The 17,712-nt window shown below is 49.8% G+C and overlaps 1 protein-coding gene across 3 annotated transcripts in view; it reads right to left on the bottom strand.

Annotated features, from left to right (window-relative positions):
- SPEF2 (sperm flagellar 2) overlaps positions 1–17,712 on the bottom strand; it is a 736,330-nt gene that overhangs the window by 572,070 nt on the left and 146,548 nt on the right. The window contains exon 11 of one of the 3 annotated variants that reach the window (XM_069220907.1): positions 17,632–17,700. The exons of the other annotated variants lie outside the window; for them this stretch is intronic. Within the exon in view, the coding sequence (XP_069077008.1) occupies positions 17,695–17,700 (6 nt within the window). The 3' untranslated portion in view covers positions 17,632–17,694. Of the gene's footprint in view, positions 1–17,631; positions 17,701–17,712 lie in introns of those variants that run through there. 3 annotated transcript variants of the gene reach the window in all.

The raw sequence follows: 17,712 nt of genomic DNA, 5'->3' as shown, positions 1-17,712 counted from the left end.
TAATGGGCAGCAGGTGAAGACTCTGCGTGACACAGGAGCCAGCATGACTACTGTCAAAGGTCAGCTGGTGTCAGCACAGCAGGTCCTACCAAACACATTCCACCAAGTCATAGTCACAAACAATCACGAGAGCCATCTACCAGTGGCCCTGGTTCCCTTTGAGTGTGGGGGGGGGTCTCTGGCAGTCGGAAAGTAGTTGTGAGTCCTGCCATGCCTGAAGATTGTCTGTTAGGCAATGACCTAAAGCTCAGTAACTGGAGAGGGGTAGAGCTCAGGTCTCACTTGGAGATGATGTGATTTCCTGAGTGGGTCTGCATGACCACACGGCCCATGGCTTCCCAGGAAGGGAGTTAAGGGCGTCTGGAGCCTGGAAGAATGGCCCGACAGCTGCCAAGGACAGGGGCAGGTGCTTGGGAAACCAGCCCCTGGAGTTTGTGTGGTGGAGGTTGATGGGGTCTCGGAGGAGGAGGCTCCTGAGCCAACCGGGGAAGATATGTCCACCCTAGGTGGCCTGCCTGAGCTTGCTGGTTGGCAAGCTGAGGGTGGGCCCACCAGGGAGGAATTCTGCAAAGCACAGAAAGAGTGTCTCACTCTTGAGGGCTTGAGGCAACAGACCTCAGCACATGCAGCAGGCGAAGACTCTGGGGGGGATCACCTGATCTACTGGGAGAAATATCTCCTATAAAGTGAGCCTAATTCTCTGGGTACTAGGCAGCAGTGTGCTGGTGGTCCCCCAGTGTTGCTGGGCCTTCTTACTGGGTTTGGCTCATGACATACCCCTTTCAGGACATTTAGAGCAAGACGAGACCTTTGCCAGGCTTGTCACCCACTTTTATTGGCTCAGAATGAAGGCAGCCTCAGATACATTCTGTAGTCCTGTCCCACCTGCCAGGCCAGTGGGAAGTCAGGAAAAAAGCTGAAGGCTCCCCTACTTCCACTTCCCATCATTGGCAGCTCCATTGAAAGGGAGGGCATGGACGTCATTGGCCCATTGGACCCCAAGACAGCCCCAGCCAACAGGTTCATCCTGGTCTTGGTGGACCATGCCACATGCTACCCACAGGCAATTACTCTAAGGACGGTGACTGCACCTATGGTGATCAGAGCTTTGGTGTTGATTTTTGCCCGTGTGGGATTCCCCAAAGAGATAGGCCCTCATTACAAATTTGGCGGTCTTTCAAAAAGAACGCCGAAGCCGCAGGAGCCAACATACCGCCAGTGCTGGCAGTATGGCTGGTCCCCTATTATGACTTTTCCGCTGGGCCAGCGGAAAAGTCATATTAACATTGAAGCCGGCTCATAATAGAGCTGGAGGCAATGTTGATGTGCAGCGGGTGCAGCAGCACCCATCTTGCATTTCACTGCCCAAAATTCGGGCAGTGAAATGCGCGATGGGGCTGTGCCTGGGGGTCCCTTCATTGCCCATGCCAAGTGCATGGGCAGTGCAGGGGCCCCCAGGGGCACCCCGAGTCCCCCTTACCGCCAGCCTTTCCATGGCGGTGTTTACCACCACGGACAGGCTGGCGGTTTGGGACTCATAATCCCCAAGGCAATGCTGCCGTGGGGATTATGACCCCCCTGCGGAAGCCTGGAGGTATAGTGGAGGGCCCGGCGGTATGAACGTGGCAAATGCGCCACGGTCATATTATGCTGGCGGAACACTGCCAGCCTGTTGGCGGTGTTACCGCCAGTGTTCCGCCGGCCACCAGGGTCGTAATGAGGCCCATAATGTCTGACAGAGGCACGAACTTCATGTCTGCATACATGAAGTCCATGTGGGATGCGTGTGGTTTAACATACAGGTTCATCATACCATATCACCCTCAATCCAATGGTATAGTTGAGAGATTCAACAAGACCTTAAAGGGCATGATCACAGGCCTACCTGAGGCCATGAGGTGTATGTAGGATGCCCTGTTGCCATGCCCTCTCTTTGCTTACAGAGAGGTGTCCCAGAAGGGGTACAGTTCAGTAACTTTGAGCTTCTCTATGGCTACCCTGTTAGGGTCCCCCTATGCACTGTCGGGGAGGGGTGGGAGAAAGTTCCTGGGAAACCCCTCCAGGATATGATCTGCCACATGTTGGCCCTCCTGCAATCAGATGCACTGATTCTGGAAAAAGGCCAAAAGCAACATTGAGGCCAGTCAAGAGGTAATCAAATGCTGGTATGACCAGAAGGCCACTCTGGTATAGTTTCAGCCTGGCTTCAAAGTATGGGTCATGGAATCAGCAGAGCCCAGGGCTATCCAGAATCGTTGTACCAGCCCATATGAAGTAAAGGAGCGAAAGGGGGAGGCCACTTAGTGGACATCCAGATCCCTAGAAACCCCCTAAGGGTGCTTCATGTAAACAGGTTAAAGACTCACTTTGAGAGATATGAAGTCAGCATGCTCCTTGTGACCAACGGGAGATTGGAAGAGGAGACTGAACTTCTCCCAGACCTCCTCTCTGCACAACATAGTGATGGGTCAGTGGAGAGTGTCAACCTCGCTGACTCCCTTGCCCTAGACGAGCGAGGTGACTGTTACCAGTTACTGGAACAGTCCTCCTCTCTGTTTTCTCTCATCCCTGGACTCACGCATCTGTGTGTCCATGATATTGACAGGGCAAACAGTCCCCCTGTAAGGAACAAGGGTACAGGTTGTCAGACAGGGTGAAGGACAGCATCAAGGAAGAAGTTGCCAAAATTCTAGATTTAGAGGTGATTGAAACCTCCAACAGTCGTTGGTCCAACCCTGTGGTGCTGGTACCTAAGGCTGCCCCACGGAGCGCCAAACCAGAACTTCAGTTTTGTGTAGCCTACTGAGGTTTCAACTCCATCACTAAAACTGACACACACCTCATCGCCCGAGCTGATGAGCTCATTGACAGGTTAAGTGCTGCCAAATTCCTCAGTACCTTTTATTTAACATCAGGGTACTGGCAGATCGCCTTGACTGAGGGGGCAAAAGAAAGGCCCGCATTCTCAACCCCTGAGAGACATTACCAGTTCCGGCTAATGCCCTTTAGCTTGAAGAATGCCCCTGCTACCTTCCAAAGTTTGGTTAACAGGGTCCTGGCTGATAAGGAAGCATTCTGTGGCGCTTACCTAGCGTGTTGCCTATATAGAGCCTGCAACATCATATCTGGCATGGATGACATCGGCAACACACGCAGAACCAATTGATGCCACCTAATGGCAAGCAGGGGTACTGCTCAAGAAAAATCTCTGGATCTAGAATGACGACTGTGGGAAATTCTAAAGTAAAGAATCTGCAACTAGATGTTTCTATCAGACTCACCAATCTTAAAGCATGCCATTTCACATACTATACCACCCTCTTTTCGTTCTAGTTGATGGTGCAGTTGTGATTTGAGAGCGCAGTTCTCTGCAAAACCTACTTTGCCTTTGGACCAGCCACACTCACCCACTGGCTCCTGGCATTGTTAATCACATCACAGATCAGCACACGAGTACTTCTCTCTCACCATAATGTTGTTGACTGTTTTGTATACAACTCTGTTGCCTATTAACCCCTTCTTTGCCGGGGACGTAATGTTTACGTCCTCGGCACTGGCCTCTCTGGGCTTTCCTCCCACCCCCCAAGGCAGGGAAGGAAGGGGAAGCTTTTTAGAGGTGGGGAGCAACCCCTTAGGCAATGGTTGCTACCCTGGGGGGGGGCAAATTGTATTTAGACCATTTCTTCCCCCCTTAGTGGCAGACTGGCTGATTTTTGTTAGGCCAATCTGCCCCCCTGGCGAGCAGTTACCACTAGACACCGATGATTTTATTTTTTGCGCCAATTTCACACAAGGGGAGAGACCCTTTAGGCAAGGATCGCTCTCCTGGGGGGGGGGGGGGTTATTTTAGGCCATTTCTGCTCCCCTTGGGGGCATATCAGCGTATTTCTATTAGGCCGATCTGCCCCCGGGGGGGCAGAAACCACTTAGGCACCAGGGATTGGTGTGTGTGTGTGTTTTCTTTAAGGGGGCAGCCCCTTGGGTTAAGTGCTCATATTGTAATGCATGAGGGACTACTTTACATTTAAAAAGTACTATCAAACATAACCCCTCTTGTTACCTTGATGTCTTTATCTTATAGAGAAAGATTTGGTTTGATTTATTATTTGTAGAACCCTTGTTCACCAACATAGGCAATCTTGGGACTAAAGTAAAATACACGGAAAAACAAAACAAAGAAAACCCCAGCAGGTGAATGTCATAACTGCCAAGGCTTAACTGTTTAAAATCAGAAACCGAGAACTGAAGCTGCTCAGTGGACATTAGGCTTCCCTCTGGGATCTAACAAGTAAAATATTGAGACAAGGGATATGCTTCAACTTGGTGAAAGACCATGAGCAAAAGGGAGAACATTATCGAAAGTCAATGTAAATGGGTCTATGTCTGGGTTAAGTGATCAGATTTACACAGGATGCTTGCCAGCCGGACCGTGTAGTTGTGGACCCTCCTGTGTTTGATCAGGATTCTGGAAGGCCCTAGTACAAAAGAATGCAATAATCAATTCTGGGATTACAGAGACTACCTGTGTGTGCAAGTGGTGTGGAAGGTATGGCAGAAATGATCTGGGCTTTCAGAGAGGGATCTTCAAACAAAATAACTCCTAAGGCCTTCACCTTTATTGCAATGGACGGTACTGAGCCATCATTTGCTGGTATGTTTCACCCACAGGACCTCAATTTGACTGGCACTGAGCTTAAGCAATTTTTATGATATCCACAGTTTAACTTCTAGGAAAAGGGAAGTAAACTCATTGGTGAAATACAGTACCTGGTGGCTGAGACGCACAACCATCTAAGTATTATCTGATTAAGAGATCGCAAGGCAGAAAAAAGATCCAATTAAATCACTCAAAATGCGCACATAGATAAAAAATGTATTTGGGGAAATAGAGGTGCCCTCTATGATACCATGTGACAAGAAATTAGGATGATCGAAACAGTGGGTAATGGGAGTGATCAAAAGGTCACTGCTTGGGTTTGTCCTTCATGAAAAGACAAAAAAAACAGGCTGAGTGACCCTCTCATGCCAATGTTGGTCAGATGTGTGGTATTTCAGGAGACACCACATCAAATGCTGCCAAGAGATTGAGTGCAATAAAAGCAGCAGAATTCTCCAGATCTAGAATGGTATGTAATTCATCCACCGCAAGGATAAAGGCTGTTTTTGTACAAGGGGCTAAGGAACTGTTTTTACAGCTTTTCAAGGGCTGGAGAAAGGGTTAAGTGTATATTGCTTATCTTTTTTTCAACATTACATTTAACACCTTGCACACACTTTTGCCCATGCACTCCCTATTGCACTTCCCCTGTTAATTAAGAGGCTGTCACTCACTTTAGTTGTCCACCATGTCACGTCCCAAAAATCCATGTTTTTCTGAAGATGAGTTGAGAGTCCTAGTGGATCTAATTATAAGAGTATACCCACATTTGTTTGGCACCTAAGTCCAGCATACTCCTCTCAGTAGGAAAATGTAACTGTGGCAAAGGATCATCAATAGAGTGAATGCTGTATGTATCACCCTGCACACAAAGGAGGACATTAGGAAGAGATGAAACGACCTGTGGGGCAAGGTGCGTTCCCTGGCCTCCAGGCAACAGATTGGAGGCCAACAAGACTGGCGGTAGCCCTCCCACTGTCTCATTAATACTCTTTCCCTGGGAGGAGAAGGTCTTGGCCATCCTGCATCCTGAGGGCTTGACAGCAATACCTTGGGGAGTGGAGTCTAGTAAGTTACTACACACAACTGTCACAAAACTGCGGTGGCTTGACGGCCTAAGATGGCGGCCACCTAAAACTGGAGCTCCTGTAATATCGGCAGCTGGAGGACCCCCTGAGCTCCACTACACGGGGAGAGGCCCCCCAACAGGAACAGACTTGGATGGTGCAACCCCGGGAGCTGCAGACCCCCTGCGGAGGACGGCGGGGGTCTGAAGGGCGCGCCGGCTGGTCGGCCAAGTGGTACGTGGACCCGGGGAGCGGCTGCAGACTGCGGACGCTGAGGCGAACACAGGCCATATGTGCAGGGCGACACCTGAGGGGCCACAGTGGCGAGGTAGAAAGTATTGCGCTGCCTGCGGCCCAGGCCAACAATATACAGACAGGGGGCCCGACTGAATCCCGGGGGCCCCCGGGAGCGACCGATGCGACTGTTGGGCCCATGACGGCCTTGGGAGTCGAGTACTGCTCCATCGAGGTGCGCGCTGATGCCTTGGGCCCAGAAGAGGAGGCACCGTGAATGACCACAAGACCAACCCCTCACATCGCGAGCGAACGGCGGAAGGGGGATGGGAAGCCCCCCGCAGGACCAAAGCGGAGTACCAGTGACCCATACCAGTCGGTGAGGAGGCTGAATTGTGTTGGTGGGGGACCCCTGGACTGTGTGGCCCGAAGCAGGGGAGGCTTTGTGGGGGGGCCCCCTCTGGAGTCTGCTGAGGAGTGTCCTCTACCATGCCCCCCCTGCAGATGTCGGGGGCCTGAACGGGGGGAATCGGAAGAGGCGCCTGGGGCGGCGGTGGACCCCGTGGCGACTCTAAGTTGATGGGCAGCCCTACCTAGAAGCGAGCTGAAGAGACCCGAGTAGGTCGCGGAAGTGCACAGCGGCCCCTGAAGAACCGCGGTAGTGCGGTGGAAAGTGTTGTACTGCCTATAGCCCTGTGCAGTGAAGTATTAATGGTGGGACCTGTCTGGGTCCTGGTGGCACCCGGAGGCAGCTGCTGTGGCCACTCAACCCTGGATTGCTTTGAGAGACGGACACGGCCCCATTGCAGAGTGCGACAAAGCCTTGTTCTCAGCTAGTGAGACTTTGAGACTGTGCACAGGACTGACCCGCATCAAGGGCTGACGGAGGGGTGGAGATAGGTGGCCCTCCGCGGACACAGAGGTGGGGAGCGAGTGATCCCTGCTGCCAAGTGAGGAGGCTGAGTGGCGGCAGAGGGTATCCCCTGGACAGTGTTGCCCGGAAGTGGAGGGGAATTGGTGGAGAGGAGGCCACCTCTGAGGATCGTTGGGGGGGTGCCCTTTGCCCTGCCTCCTCCTGCAGACGTCGGAGAGCTTTAGCGGGAGGTGCTGGCGGAGGCGCCTGAAGTTGCAGTGGGCCTCGTGGTAGCCTCAGGTGGCCGGCAGATCTGACTCAGTGTGGACTGGAGGGGCCTGAGGAGGCTGTCATAGGGGTGAAGGCCTAATTCTCATGTGAAGAGCTGCCAGAGGGAGTCCCCCTGTTAGAAAAAGAGACTTTGTGACGAGGGGCCACCAGGGCCCTAGGCGGTGAGGCTCAATCATCTCCTCTGTCATTGACGGGCGATAACACTTGGTCGCCCCGCGCGCCCACTGAACAATGGGGAAACTTAGGCATAGGATACAGGGTTCACCCTCAGCGGAGCGGGGATTTGAGCGTCCGTCGATCAGCAGTGAACCGGTCGGGGGGTAGGGGGCAGTGCCCAGTAAGATGCAGGATGCACTGAATAAAATCCTTGGAGCGATCGAAGACACTAAGTTAACCCTCAGTCAGGAAATCGGGAAAGTCTCCTCTGAACTGAGTCACTTACGATCAGATCACCACAAGTTAGTGGACAGGGTAACAACTATTGAAACCTCGCTGGAGGAGCTGCAGCCCGCACACAGGGCCCTCCAGGCACAGGTTACAGGCCCATCCGAACGAGTTCAGGTCCTAGAACGACGGGAGAAGGATGCCGAAGGGCGTAGTCGAAGCAAACAACATACGGATCGTTGGACTGCCGGAGGGCGTGGAAGGCGCAGATGCAGTGGCCTACCTAGAGACATGGCTGCGTACTATCACGGCTGGACGACCCCTCACGCCCTTCTTCGCACTGGAGAGAGCACACCGAGTCCCTAGCCGTAGACTGGAGACGGGAAGATCACCCAGACCAATAGTAGCGAGACTTCTACACTATTGTGACCGAGACCTACTGCTACAGTTGGCTCACGAGAAAGGTCCCTTTCAGGTGGACGGGGGCAGTGCCACCTTCTTCCCGGACTTCACATTGGCAGTACAAACACGGCGGGCCACTTTTCTAGAGGTGAAACGTGCCTTACGAGAGGAAGGTCTCCGCTATTCGTTACTGTTCCCATCTAAGTTGAAGGTTATACTGGATGGTAACACACACTTCTTCCAAGAGTCTGATGAGGTGTGGACCTGGTTAGAGGCCTACCATTAGGGGTATACAGATGTCACTCAGACGGAACACAAGCAGCCTCGCCGCCGAGGTAAGAAGCAGCATGCCCGTGACTCTCAGAAAGATCGCCCAGTGATGAAACCTACGAGCCAACAGGCACACCAGGGAAAGAGGGCCGCACTGCAGGCAACGGCCTCCCTGAAGGAGACGAGAAGCTCCAAAGATGGCCTGAGATCTGAACCTGAGTCCTTGAACGGAGAAGACTCTACAGATACAGAATCCAGGATCAGCGTGGCGGAGGGCCTCCCCATGTGACCCCTCAGACGTCTGGGGACATCATCTGAGCTTGAGGGGTCGGCGAGCTCCCGGCCCTGTCGCTCCTCAACAGATTAATGGTGGGCCGGCAGGAGCACTGATGGTTCAGTTTTGCGTGTTATGCTTGCCACCACATCGCCCACCGGAAGCCCCGGCCGGACGACGACAGTCACTGTTTGTACATTGGTTACTATAGTTGGGGCGGGAGTCAGTTGCTCACCTGCTCTTGGGATGGGGAGTTGGGAAATGTTAAAACTGTTTGTTTTTGCCTATGGTGCCTCTGACAAATGTGACATGCTATTGCAACTGCCAGTGCGGAGACCCGGGAGGGGAGGGTACGAGCCTCCTGACGGACCACTAAAAAGATACTGCTATATCACGTCCTTTATCTAAAGTATTGTCCTGGAATGTCCGAGGTATGGGCTCGATGGCGAAACGGCACAAAATACTGGATTATATGAAGCGGCGGAGGGTGCAGATTGCCATGCTGCAGGAATCCCAGCCCACACAGATGGAATCGGACTGATTGCGTAGACGTTAGAGGGGGCAACTGTTTGCAACAACATACTCAGCCTATGCAAGGGGGGCAGCGGTGTTGGTGAGAGTCGGAGTCCCATTTGAGCCCATACACACCGACATTGACAAAGAGGGTAGCTATGTATTAGTAGAAGGGCTATTATATGGCAGACCACTGGTTATGGGGAGTATTTATGCCCCAAACCAGGATCAGCTTCAATTCCTACACAAATTATCTGCCCAGCTGGCACGTTTTGCAGACACCCTGTTATTGCTTGGGGGAGACTTCAACGGGGTGCTAGACCCGGACCTAGACCGCTCTACCGCTCCGCTGTCGGGGGCAACTACGGTCAGGGTTGCTAAGGGCATGAGGGACTGGATCGCACACTGGAACCTGGTGGATGTCTGGCGTATCCAGCATCCTCTTGAAAGAGACTACTCCTACTAGTCCCACCTCTACCGGGTGCATACCAGAATAGACAGAATGCTCTGCTCGGCTTCCCTTAGGGGCTTGACGCTATACTCGGAATTCCTGGGCCGGACTGTCTCAGACCATAGTCCAGTGCTGATCCACTTGGCCATGACCGAGAAGCGACAGCCTATCCCGACGTGGCGCCTGAATCTAACAGTACTAGAAGATGAAGTATTCCGCACAAAATTACTCAATAAGATATCAGACTATCTGACGCTGAACTCTGGCTCGGCAACCAGTAGGGGCATTGAGTGGGAGGCCCTAAAGGTGGTGGTGAGAGGCCATTGCTTGGGGAAGTCCATACGTATTCGTCGTGACCTTGAGCGTGACATCTCACAATTAGAAGATTACTTACACAAAGCCAACAACGACTTAGATGGTTTGCCAGACACACGGGACAGGATACTTGAACTTCGAGGGAAATATGCCACAGCGCTGAAACGTCTTAGGTGCCATGACTATAGGACCTACCTGACCAAAATACAATATGACGAAGGTAAAGCCGGGAGGCTATTGGCGTGGCTCACTCACCCGGACGCTGGAGCGGGACAGATCACCCGCCTGTTGAATGAGGAGGGAATCGTAATTTATACACCTTCCCAAATCAACTCCAAATTTAGGGAATACTATCAATCACTGTATAGCTATACTCCTGTGGACCCCGACGCCGCAAGAGAGAGGTTTCTGGACGCTCTATATGGCATAGCACTGACTGACACAACTAGGGAGGGGCTAGCGGACTGAATCTCTGTAGGAGAGATTAAGGAGGCCATTAAGACACTAGCGACGGGCAGGACTCCAGGTGCAGATGGCTTACCTCCGGACTTTTTTTAGGCTGGGGTGTGAGGTTCTGGCCCCTAGGTTGGCAGAGATGTACGCTGAGGCCCTCGAAATTAGGCTCTTGCCGGCCACTACTAGGGAGGCCATAGTGATCCCTTTGCCCAAGACCACACAGATTGACTGACGTGTCACGGACTTTAGACCCTTGTCCATGCTTAATACAGACTTTAAGATCCTCAGCAAAACATTGGCTGCAAGACTATTACCGAATATGAATACCCTCATACACCCGGATCAGCATGTGTTCATCCCTGTCCGTAGCACCTCTAACAATCTACGTCGGTTATACTCCTTATTACACGATGACCCCCACCCCCCCAACACCCTACAGAAATGATCGTGTCACTGGACTTTGAAAAGGCCTTCGACACAATAAGTTGGGAATTCCTAGATGCAGCTATGACGAGATTTGGACTGGGGGAGAACTGGGGTGCCTGGGTCATATTACTGTACACGCAGCCAGCAGCCTGGGTTAAAACGGGAAGAACGATCTCCTGTAGATATCCTCGAGATATACAGAGGACCCCGTCAGGGGTGCCCTCTGTCCCCCTTGTTGTTTGCCATTGCCATTAATCCTCTTGCGGCAAGGCTCAGGGGCAAGGCCCAGGAATGGGGTATTTATCGGTAAGGAGCTTTTCGTGTAGTATCTCTACATACAGATGATCTGCTTATTTACCTCCGTGACGGCCCGGAGACACTGCCCCAGGTGTTTCAGCTGTTAGAGGAATTTGGGGCCTGCTCAGGCCTTCGCATCAACAGGCGTATAACGTATGTTTTTCTGCTAGTTTGGGGGCCGGGCTGACGGCACTCATGCCCTGAAGAGGTGACCTGGGCAACGCATACTTTCCGCTACCTGGGGATACAGATATACCATGAGACGTGGGACCTCAGAAAGGGAAACTTGGCCCCAGCGGTTAGAGCCTTGCGGTCCAGTGTTGCCTTCTGGCGCTCCCTGCGTCTCCCGACCATGGCGCGAGTGTCTCTTATAAAGATGGTGGCACTGCCTAGATTGCTATACTATTTTGTTAACTTGCCTGTCACCCTCTCCCCCTCATGGTTTCGACCGCTGGACACGCTGCTCAGGGAACTGATATGGGACGGTGGAAGACAACGAGTGGCATTAACCACTCTGAGACTGCCCAGAGATGCCGGGAGACTCGGGGTCCCTGACTTTGAGCTCTACTTCCTGGCTGCCCAGCTACAGTGGCTGGCGAGATGGCTCCATGGAGTGGGGCTGGAGGAGCTGGGGATAGATGGAGGGGTGCCCAACGATCCTGGACTAGTGACAGGATTGCTCTGACCTGCCGTACAAGGCATTAAGAGACAAGTATTGCTGAAGACGGCCCTTGCCAACTGGGTGAGAGCCCTTATAAGAACACAAACAGAAGTACCCTATGCCATGGCTATTTTGCTGGTGGGAATGCCTTGCAGGGACCCTCTTGTTAGCTTTGCACAGGGAAGACTGCGCTGTTGGACGGCTGCGGGAATGACCACACTGGGGGCACTGTACGACCAGGGATCGCTGATACCGTTTGAGGACCTCGCGGTCAGACTGGCTTGCCCCAAGGACAGTTCTTGACTTATGTGGAACTATCAGGAGCTATCTGAACCCTCTGGAAAAAGATGATGGGCGAGCCCCCCACACACAAGGTGTTACATACTATGTTCTCCATTGGGGGAGGCTCACACCTGGTCTACTGGTTGTACAAATCACTATTTAATACGATACAGCACCCACTGGATGGCCTGCGGGCCCGGTGGGAGACTGACCTGGGTAGGCACCTCACAGACGAGGAGTGGGGTAGAATCCTTGCATATGCTCCACTGGTCTCCCGAAACACCCGACTGAAATATATACAATACAATTACTCACATAGGACCTACCTCACCCCATGGCGACTCTTACTCATTTATGGAAGGCCTGGAATGGGCTGCCCACGGTGCTGTCTATCAGACGCTGGGTTTGGACACATGACATGGGAATGCTCTCAGCTGCAACAGTTTTGGAGGGGGGCTATACATAAAATTAACAGTACACTACATAGACACCTAGAATCCACAATGGAAATATGCCTCCTGGGACTCTTTAATCGGCCACGCACCAAGAAAGTAGGCAATAGATTTGTAGATCTAGCACTGGCACTGGCCAAACGCAGAATACCCATACCTTGGAAGAGCGCTGAAGGTCCTAGCCTCCAGGAATGGACACAGGATGTCACGAGATGGGGGAGAGCGGAGGTTAGTGCCCTGAAGAGAGAGGAAAGTTGAGGGATGAGGCGCAGACCAATGGCCCCCCCCTATGGTCTGAAGTGATGGACAGCTGGGTGAATAGAGCCACTGGAGTTTAATCCGATTCCGAGAATAATACGGATAGCTCTGAGATGAGCTTCTAGAAGGGATGGTAGGAAAGATACCTCAGTGGTGCCCTTGGTACCTAAGAGTCATGATACAGGAGTAAGTAGTCCCTCCCCCTTGCACACCCAGTCGGTACGCAGCCCCGGACACAGTCCCTGAGTGCAGTTGTTCACGTTCAATGATACTACACGTACTGACCATATATACCTAGGGACCATGGGCAGATTGTTGTTTTTTTTATTTTTTTTTATTATTCTTGGTTCTGTTATGTTGTTGGCTTAGATCCTGATTATCCCCACTGGAAGCGCGATGCAAAACATGAGCAGGTGGGGAAACCCTGCAGTTGGGCACACTATGATAGACATTGGCTAAAGGATTGCAAGAACTCGATCGTCCCTGCCCACCGCCCCCACACTACTTAAGAAAGTTATAGAAAACCACTGAACATTTCCATACATTAGATATACATGTAAAGGGGTGACCATTTCAGCAATTCAAAGGTACTAGCATATGACGGTGTAACTACACTTGACCTGTGTAACATAAATGCAACGTATATACATATATTATGTAGTGTGATGTACAGAATATCAAGTGAGTGATGTACCTGACTGAACTTTAATTGAAAAGCCAGTTAAATAAAAGTTATTTAAAAAACTGTCACAAAATTGCAATGTCCTGCGTGCTCACAGCTCAGCTTTTGCCACTGTGTTGTTCATGTACTTCACGAACATTCAATACCCAGAGTATCTGAGATGTAACACTGTCATGTGTATTGTTGGACCCAACAACACAGCTACCACGGCCCATGACATGCCATAAGTCGAAATGGTGCCTGTAAGTCTTTCAATATCAAAAAGCATCCTGGGACTCATGGTATGTCTTAACATGTAAATGTATGCTCAAACCTAAATGCAGTCTGTCTACAGGTATGTATCACCCAATAATTGTTTAGTGTGTGTGTTCTGCTTTGTTTCAAACCAAGAAGAAAATGACGCCAAGGAATGCAGCACTCCTATTTTGAGTAATGAATTTATTAAGGCACTTCCCAGATAGCAAATAAATGCACACAAAGATATGAACATGAACATTTAACTTGAATGCAGCAAAACACGTGTAAAGGCTAAAATTTTCACAGCAGTTAAACAATGTCAGGCATAAAACGTACAATGCATCAACAATGAATATGTATGCATTGAAAAAAAATATATATATATATATCTATATATATATATATATATATATATATTTTCAATGCATACATATTATAACATGCATACATGTTGTTATATATATATATATATATATAACAACAATGGTGGCCACATGGCAGTGCGCCTAACTGCTGGTGCAAACGGCGGGGATTGACCAACCCCAATAATACTTCCACACAAAAATACAGCTGCACTCCCGGGAATAGTTAATCCTTATTTATTAGCAATAGTCTCCATGCATTGCATTTTTCATCCATCTATATCATCTCTTTATCCACAACGCGTTTCAACCTTATATATTCTCAAATGGAATTTTAAAAAGCATAAATAAGTCTGTCAGTCATGCTGTGCTATTTATAATTCATCAAGGAGCACTCTGCGAGTTGTAGTGTAGTCCAATTACGCCGATGTGCTATCCTGGACACAATATCATGATAACTTTCCCTCGAAGTGTAGCCTCCATAGTACGTGATTCCAACACGCTGAGACTCATAATCAGCTAAGTACCTGCAACTTCTAAATATTGTTGTAATCTGTACCAATTTAAACAGATGCAATAGTTGCTTGTGAAAGAGTAGAGGCTGGGAGTTGCATAGAGCTTGAATGAAAAACAACGCTAACTGGAAATGTACTTGTGGTACTGGCCCATCTGGGCAACATGGTCTGATGGCAACAGTGAGTCTCACTGTGGCCACAATGTCACCTTCCAGCGCCGCTGCATCAACATCTCAAACAATGATACGCACCCCCACCCTGTGTACCTAGCAGTTTCCACCATCTTGTTCCCCCTTGTCCTACATCCTGAGGTGCAACTCAACACTACTGGCACTGAGGGTTCAGGACCTAGTTAGAGAGGGCACCCTGTGCCAAGGGCACAGACTCATGGGGTTACGGTGCGTGGGAGGGTTGCTGTGGGCCAGCGGAGTGAGGCCACTGGGGCTGCTGTCGGCCAGGACACCATAAGTCACGTCTTGGGGATCTATCAGGAGTCCCAAGGCATGATAGGCCATGTGTTGACTGAACTCCGGGTAATGAAGCAGCTTCACAGGGTCATGATAGAAATAATGGATGCCAATAACAACAACATGGGCACCCTAACAGAGGTGTTGAGGGAAATCAACACTACCCTGAGCAGGGCTTTCACCCCACTGTCTACCCCTTCCTGTGTGGCAACGATATCACACCCAAGTACATCTGCTGCAGGCACAGGCTCTGCCGGAGGTGCAACCACCCAGACACCCCTGCCTCTGCAGTGGCTGATCCAACCCCCCCACTCTTCCCCCCAAGCGGGGGTGTCAGCAAAGAACCCAGAAGATGTGGATAGGAAGACATCCACCACTGCCAGCAATAAACCTCTTCCTTAATGTCCTTCTTTGTGTGTCATACATACACTCTGTGGACTAATCCTGTACTATGTTCCATTTCCAATGGGAACAATACTCTGGACTTTGGGCTTCAAGGGGTGTGACATCTACTCCAATAATTGCATTCACCATGACTGATCCCTTCACTCTATATTTTTGTTTCTTTCTGTCACAAATATTTTTGTATGTAGTAGCATTGAAATAAATTCACCTATCACAAACTCATTGTCCGCTGTCTTAAATTTTACATTTAGCCACATAGATATGTCAGACCATATGAAGCATACAATGATGATCCAAGGTACTTGTGCAAGCAGGGATGTGTTGCACACATGAAGTGTCCAGCTCAGCAGTACAACCATTCCACACAAACATACAAGTGTCTTGTCAAAGAAGACATTGTATTACATTATGTCTTAAATATAGCAAATCATACATTATTGAATCATACTGGGTAAATGTTCAAATCTACGGGTACAGACTTCCAGACCATAGAAGGAAGGGATTTACCAGACATTGTCCTATAGAGTATGCAAACATTAAAGTGGTTGATGTCAACAGCAGGAGCCATATAGCCTACCACACAAAAGTAATCCAACACCCTATAATGCATAACTCAGGAAGATGGCAGTACAACCTGTTTCTGATCACAGGGTCATTACAATCCAGTGCTTCTGCATCTGGTGGTATGACACAAAGAAATGTCAGTGATGTGGCACAGGCACGTTGGCCTACAGTGGTGAAACACATCAAAAGCTACATACAGTTCACACAAAGAGTGTTTAGCCAATGTGAAGTGAAAATAAGATGAAATTGGAGTAGGCCTACATATTTTCTGACTGCATGATAACGCACATGATGCATCGGGGTCACCACACACCAAGGAACAAGTCCAATGGAGTCTTTGGCACTTCCATCCTATCACTGTGCAAGGGGTCTTGTCACAGGTCTTCTACACCCAAAGTCTGTGCCCTGCATTCCCAGGAACAATCCATGTCCACTTGGTATGTCACATACCTGCCAATAAGACAACACTGAAATGCCCACATGAAGATGCCATGGTAAAGGTACCTGAACAAAGAACAAAACGAGGAGTATAGGCATTAAACCATACATCTGATACAAGTCACATAGCAAGCATCTGGAGAACAGTACATTACAATAAATCTGACACACAAAGCAGCTTAATCAAGATGTGGATGTGTCAAAAGCTACCTAATCAAACACCCTTTGGGTAATTTTTCCAGAGCATAAGCTCCTTAACTATTTCCAAGAATGAACTCCTTACATTAGCACAAATTCAGTTCACTGTACAGTCAAAGTCATGACATCTCATAACATACTTAAATTCATGAGAAGAAGCTGTTGATAAGATCTTGTTGCAACTCAGCTCCTTCTTCTTCACCACTATCATCTTCAGTTGGCATTTCAGGATTCTCACCCAGTGGCACCTCAGGCTCCCCTCCTCTGGGATGTAAGGGATATTCTTCTGCAGGGCTATTTTATGGAGCAGACAGCATGCCACAGTTTTTTTACACACTTTCCCGGGTGAATAGAGGAGGGCTCCCCTAGTTTTGTTCAGGCAGCAAAATCTGGCATTCGGGAGCCTAAAATACCACTCCACTGCCTGCTGTGTTCTTCCATGGGCTTCAATGAAGCGGACTTTCCCTGTCATAGTTGGAATCTTCAGAGGCATCAATAGCCAAAATCAGTTTGGATATGCTGATTCTCCTGTTAAGGAAGGAGACATAAGTGCAACAATGAGTCCCACACTTCATGATTGCAGCACCTGTCATTGCACACACAAAATCAGGACAGGTGTGATTTACCAACCAGCCAGGCCCTCTCTGGTTGCAGTTCTCTGGTTCCTAGCTGTGATTTCAGCTGGGGTATGGTGCTGATCTTCATTACAAAGGAATCATGGCCTGAACCTGGGAACCATGCACAGATGTTTGGGATGTACAGGTCCAACAAGCAGACAACTTGCACGTTGATAGAATGGAAGTGTTTCCTGCTGATATAGACTTGTTTAATGGCCTGCGGTGGCACCAAGGCAACGTGTGCCATCAATGGGTCCCACCACATGTGGGAGGCGAGCAAAACCATAGAAGTAAGCCTTCACATTGGCTAAACCCTCACGCCTGGGGAACCTGATATAGCTTTCAATGTGTTTCATCATTGCTGATAGCACATCTCTTAACACAACACTGAAGTTAGGTTGGGACATACCACCACATATGGCCACTGCATAATGGAAGGGCCCTGTGGCCAGGAAGTGTAATACTGCCATGAGTTGAACGATGTGTGGTATGCATGTCGGATTAGTATTTGCAGGCATCAGATCTGGCTCCAACTAACAAAATAAATCCACAATTGTATTCCTATTCAGATCGTACTGTTTGATGATGTAACTTTCTTCCATGGTTTGAGGGTCTGGCACTGGACGGTACAATGGATGTTCTTGCCTCCTCCCACTCCCAGGGTATCTATTTCTGAAAAAACAT

This window comes from Pleurodeles waltl, chromosome 1_1 (genome assembly GCF_031143425.1).
Source record: "Pleurodeles waltl isolate 20211129_DDA chromosome 1_1, aPleWal1.hap1.20221129, whole genome shotgun sequence".
NCBI classification, from domain to species: Eukaryota; Metazoa; Chordata; class Amphibia; order Caudata; family Salamandridae; genus Pleurodeles; species Pleurodeles waltl.
This window is presented reverse-complemented; position numbering and strand designations above follow the sequence as displayed.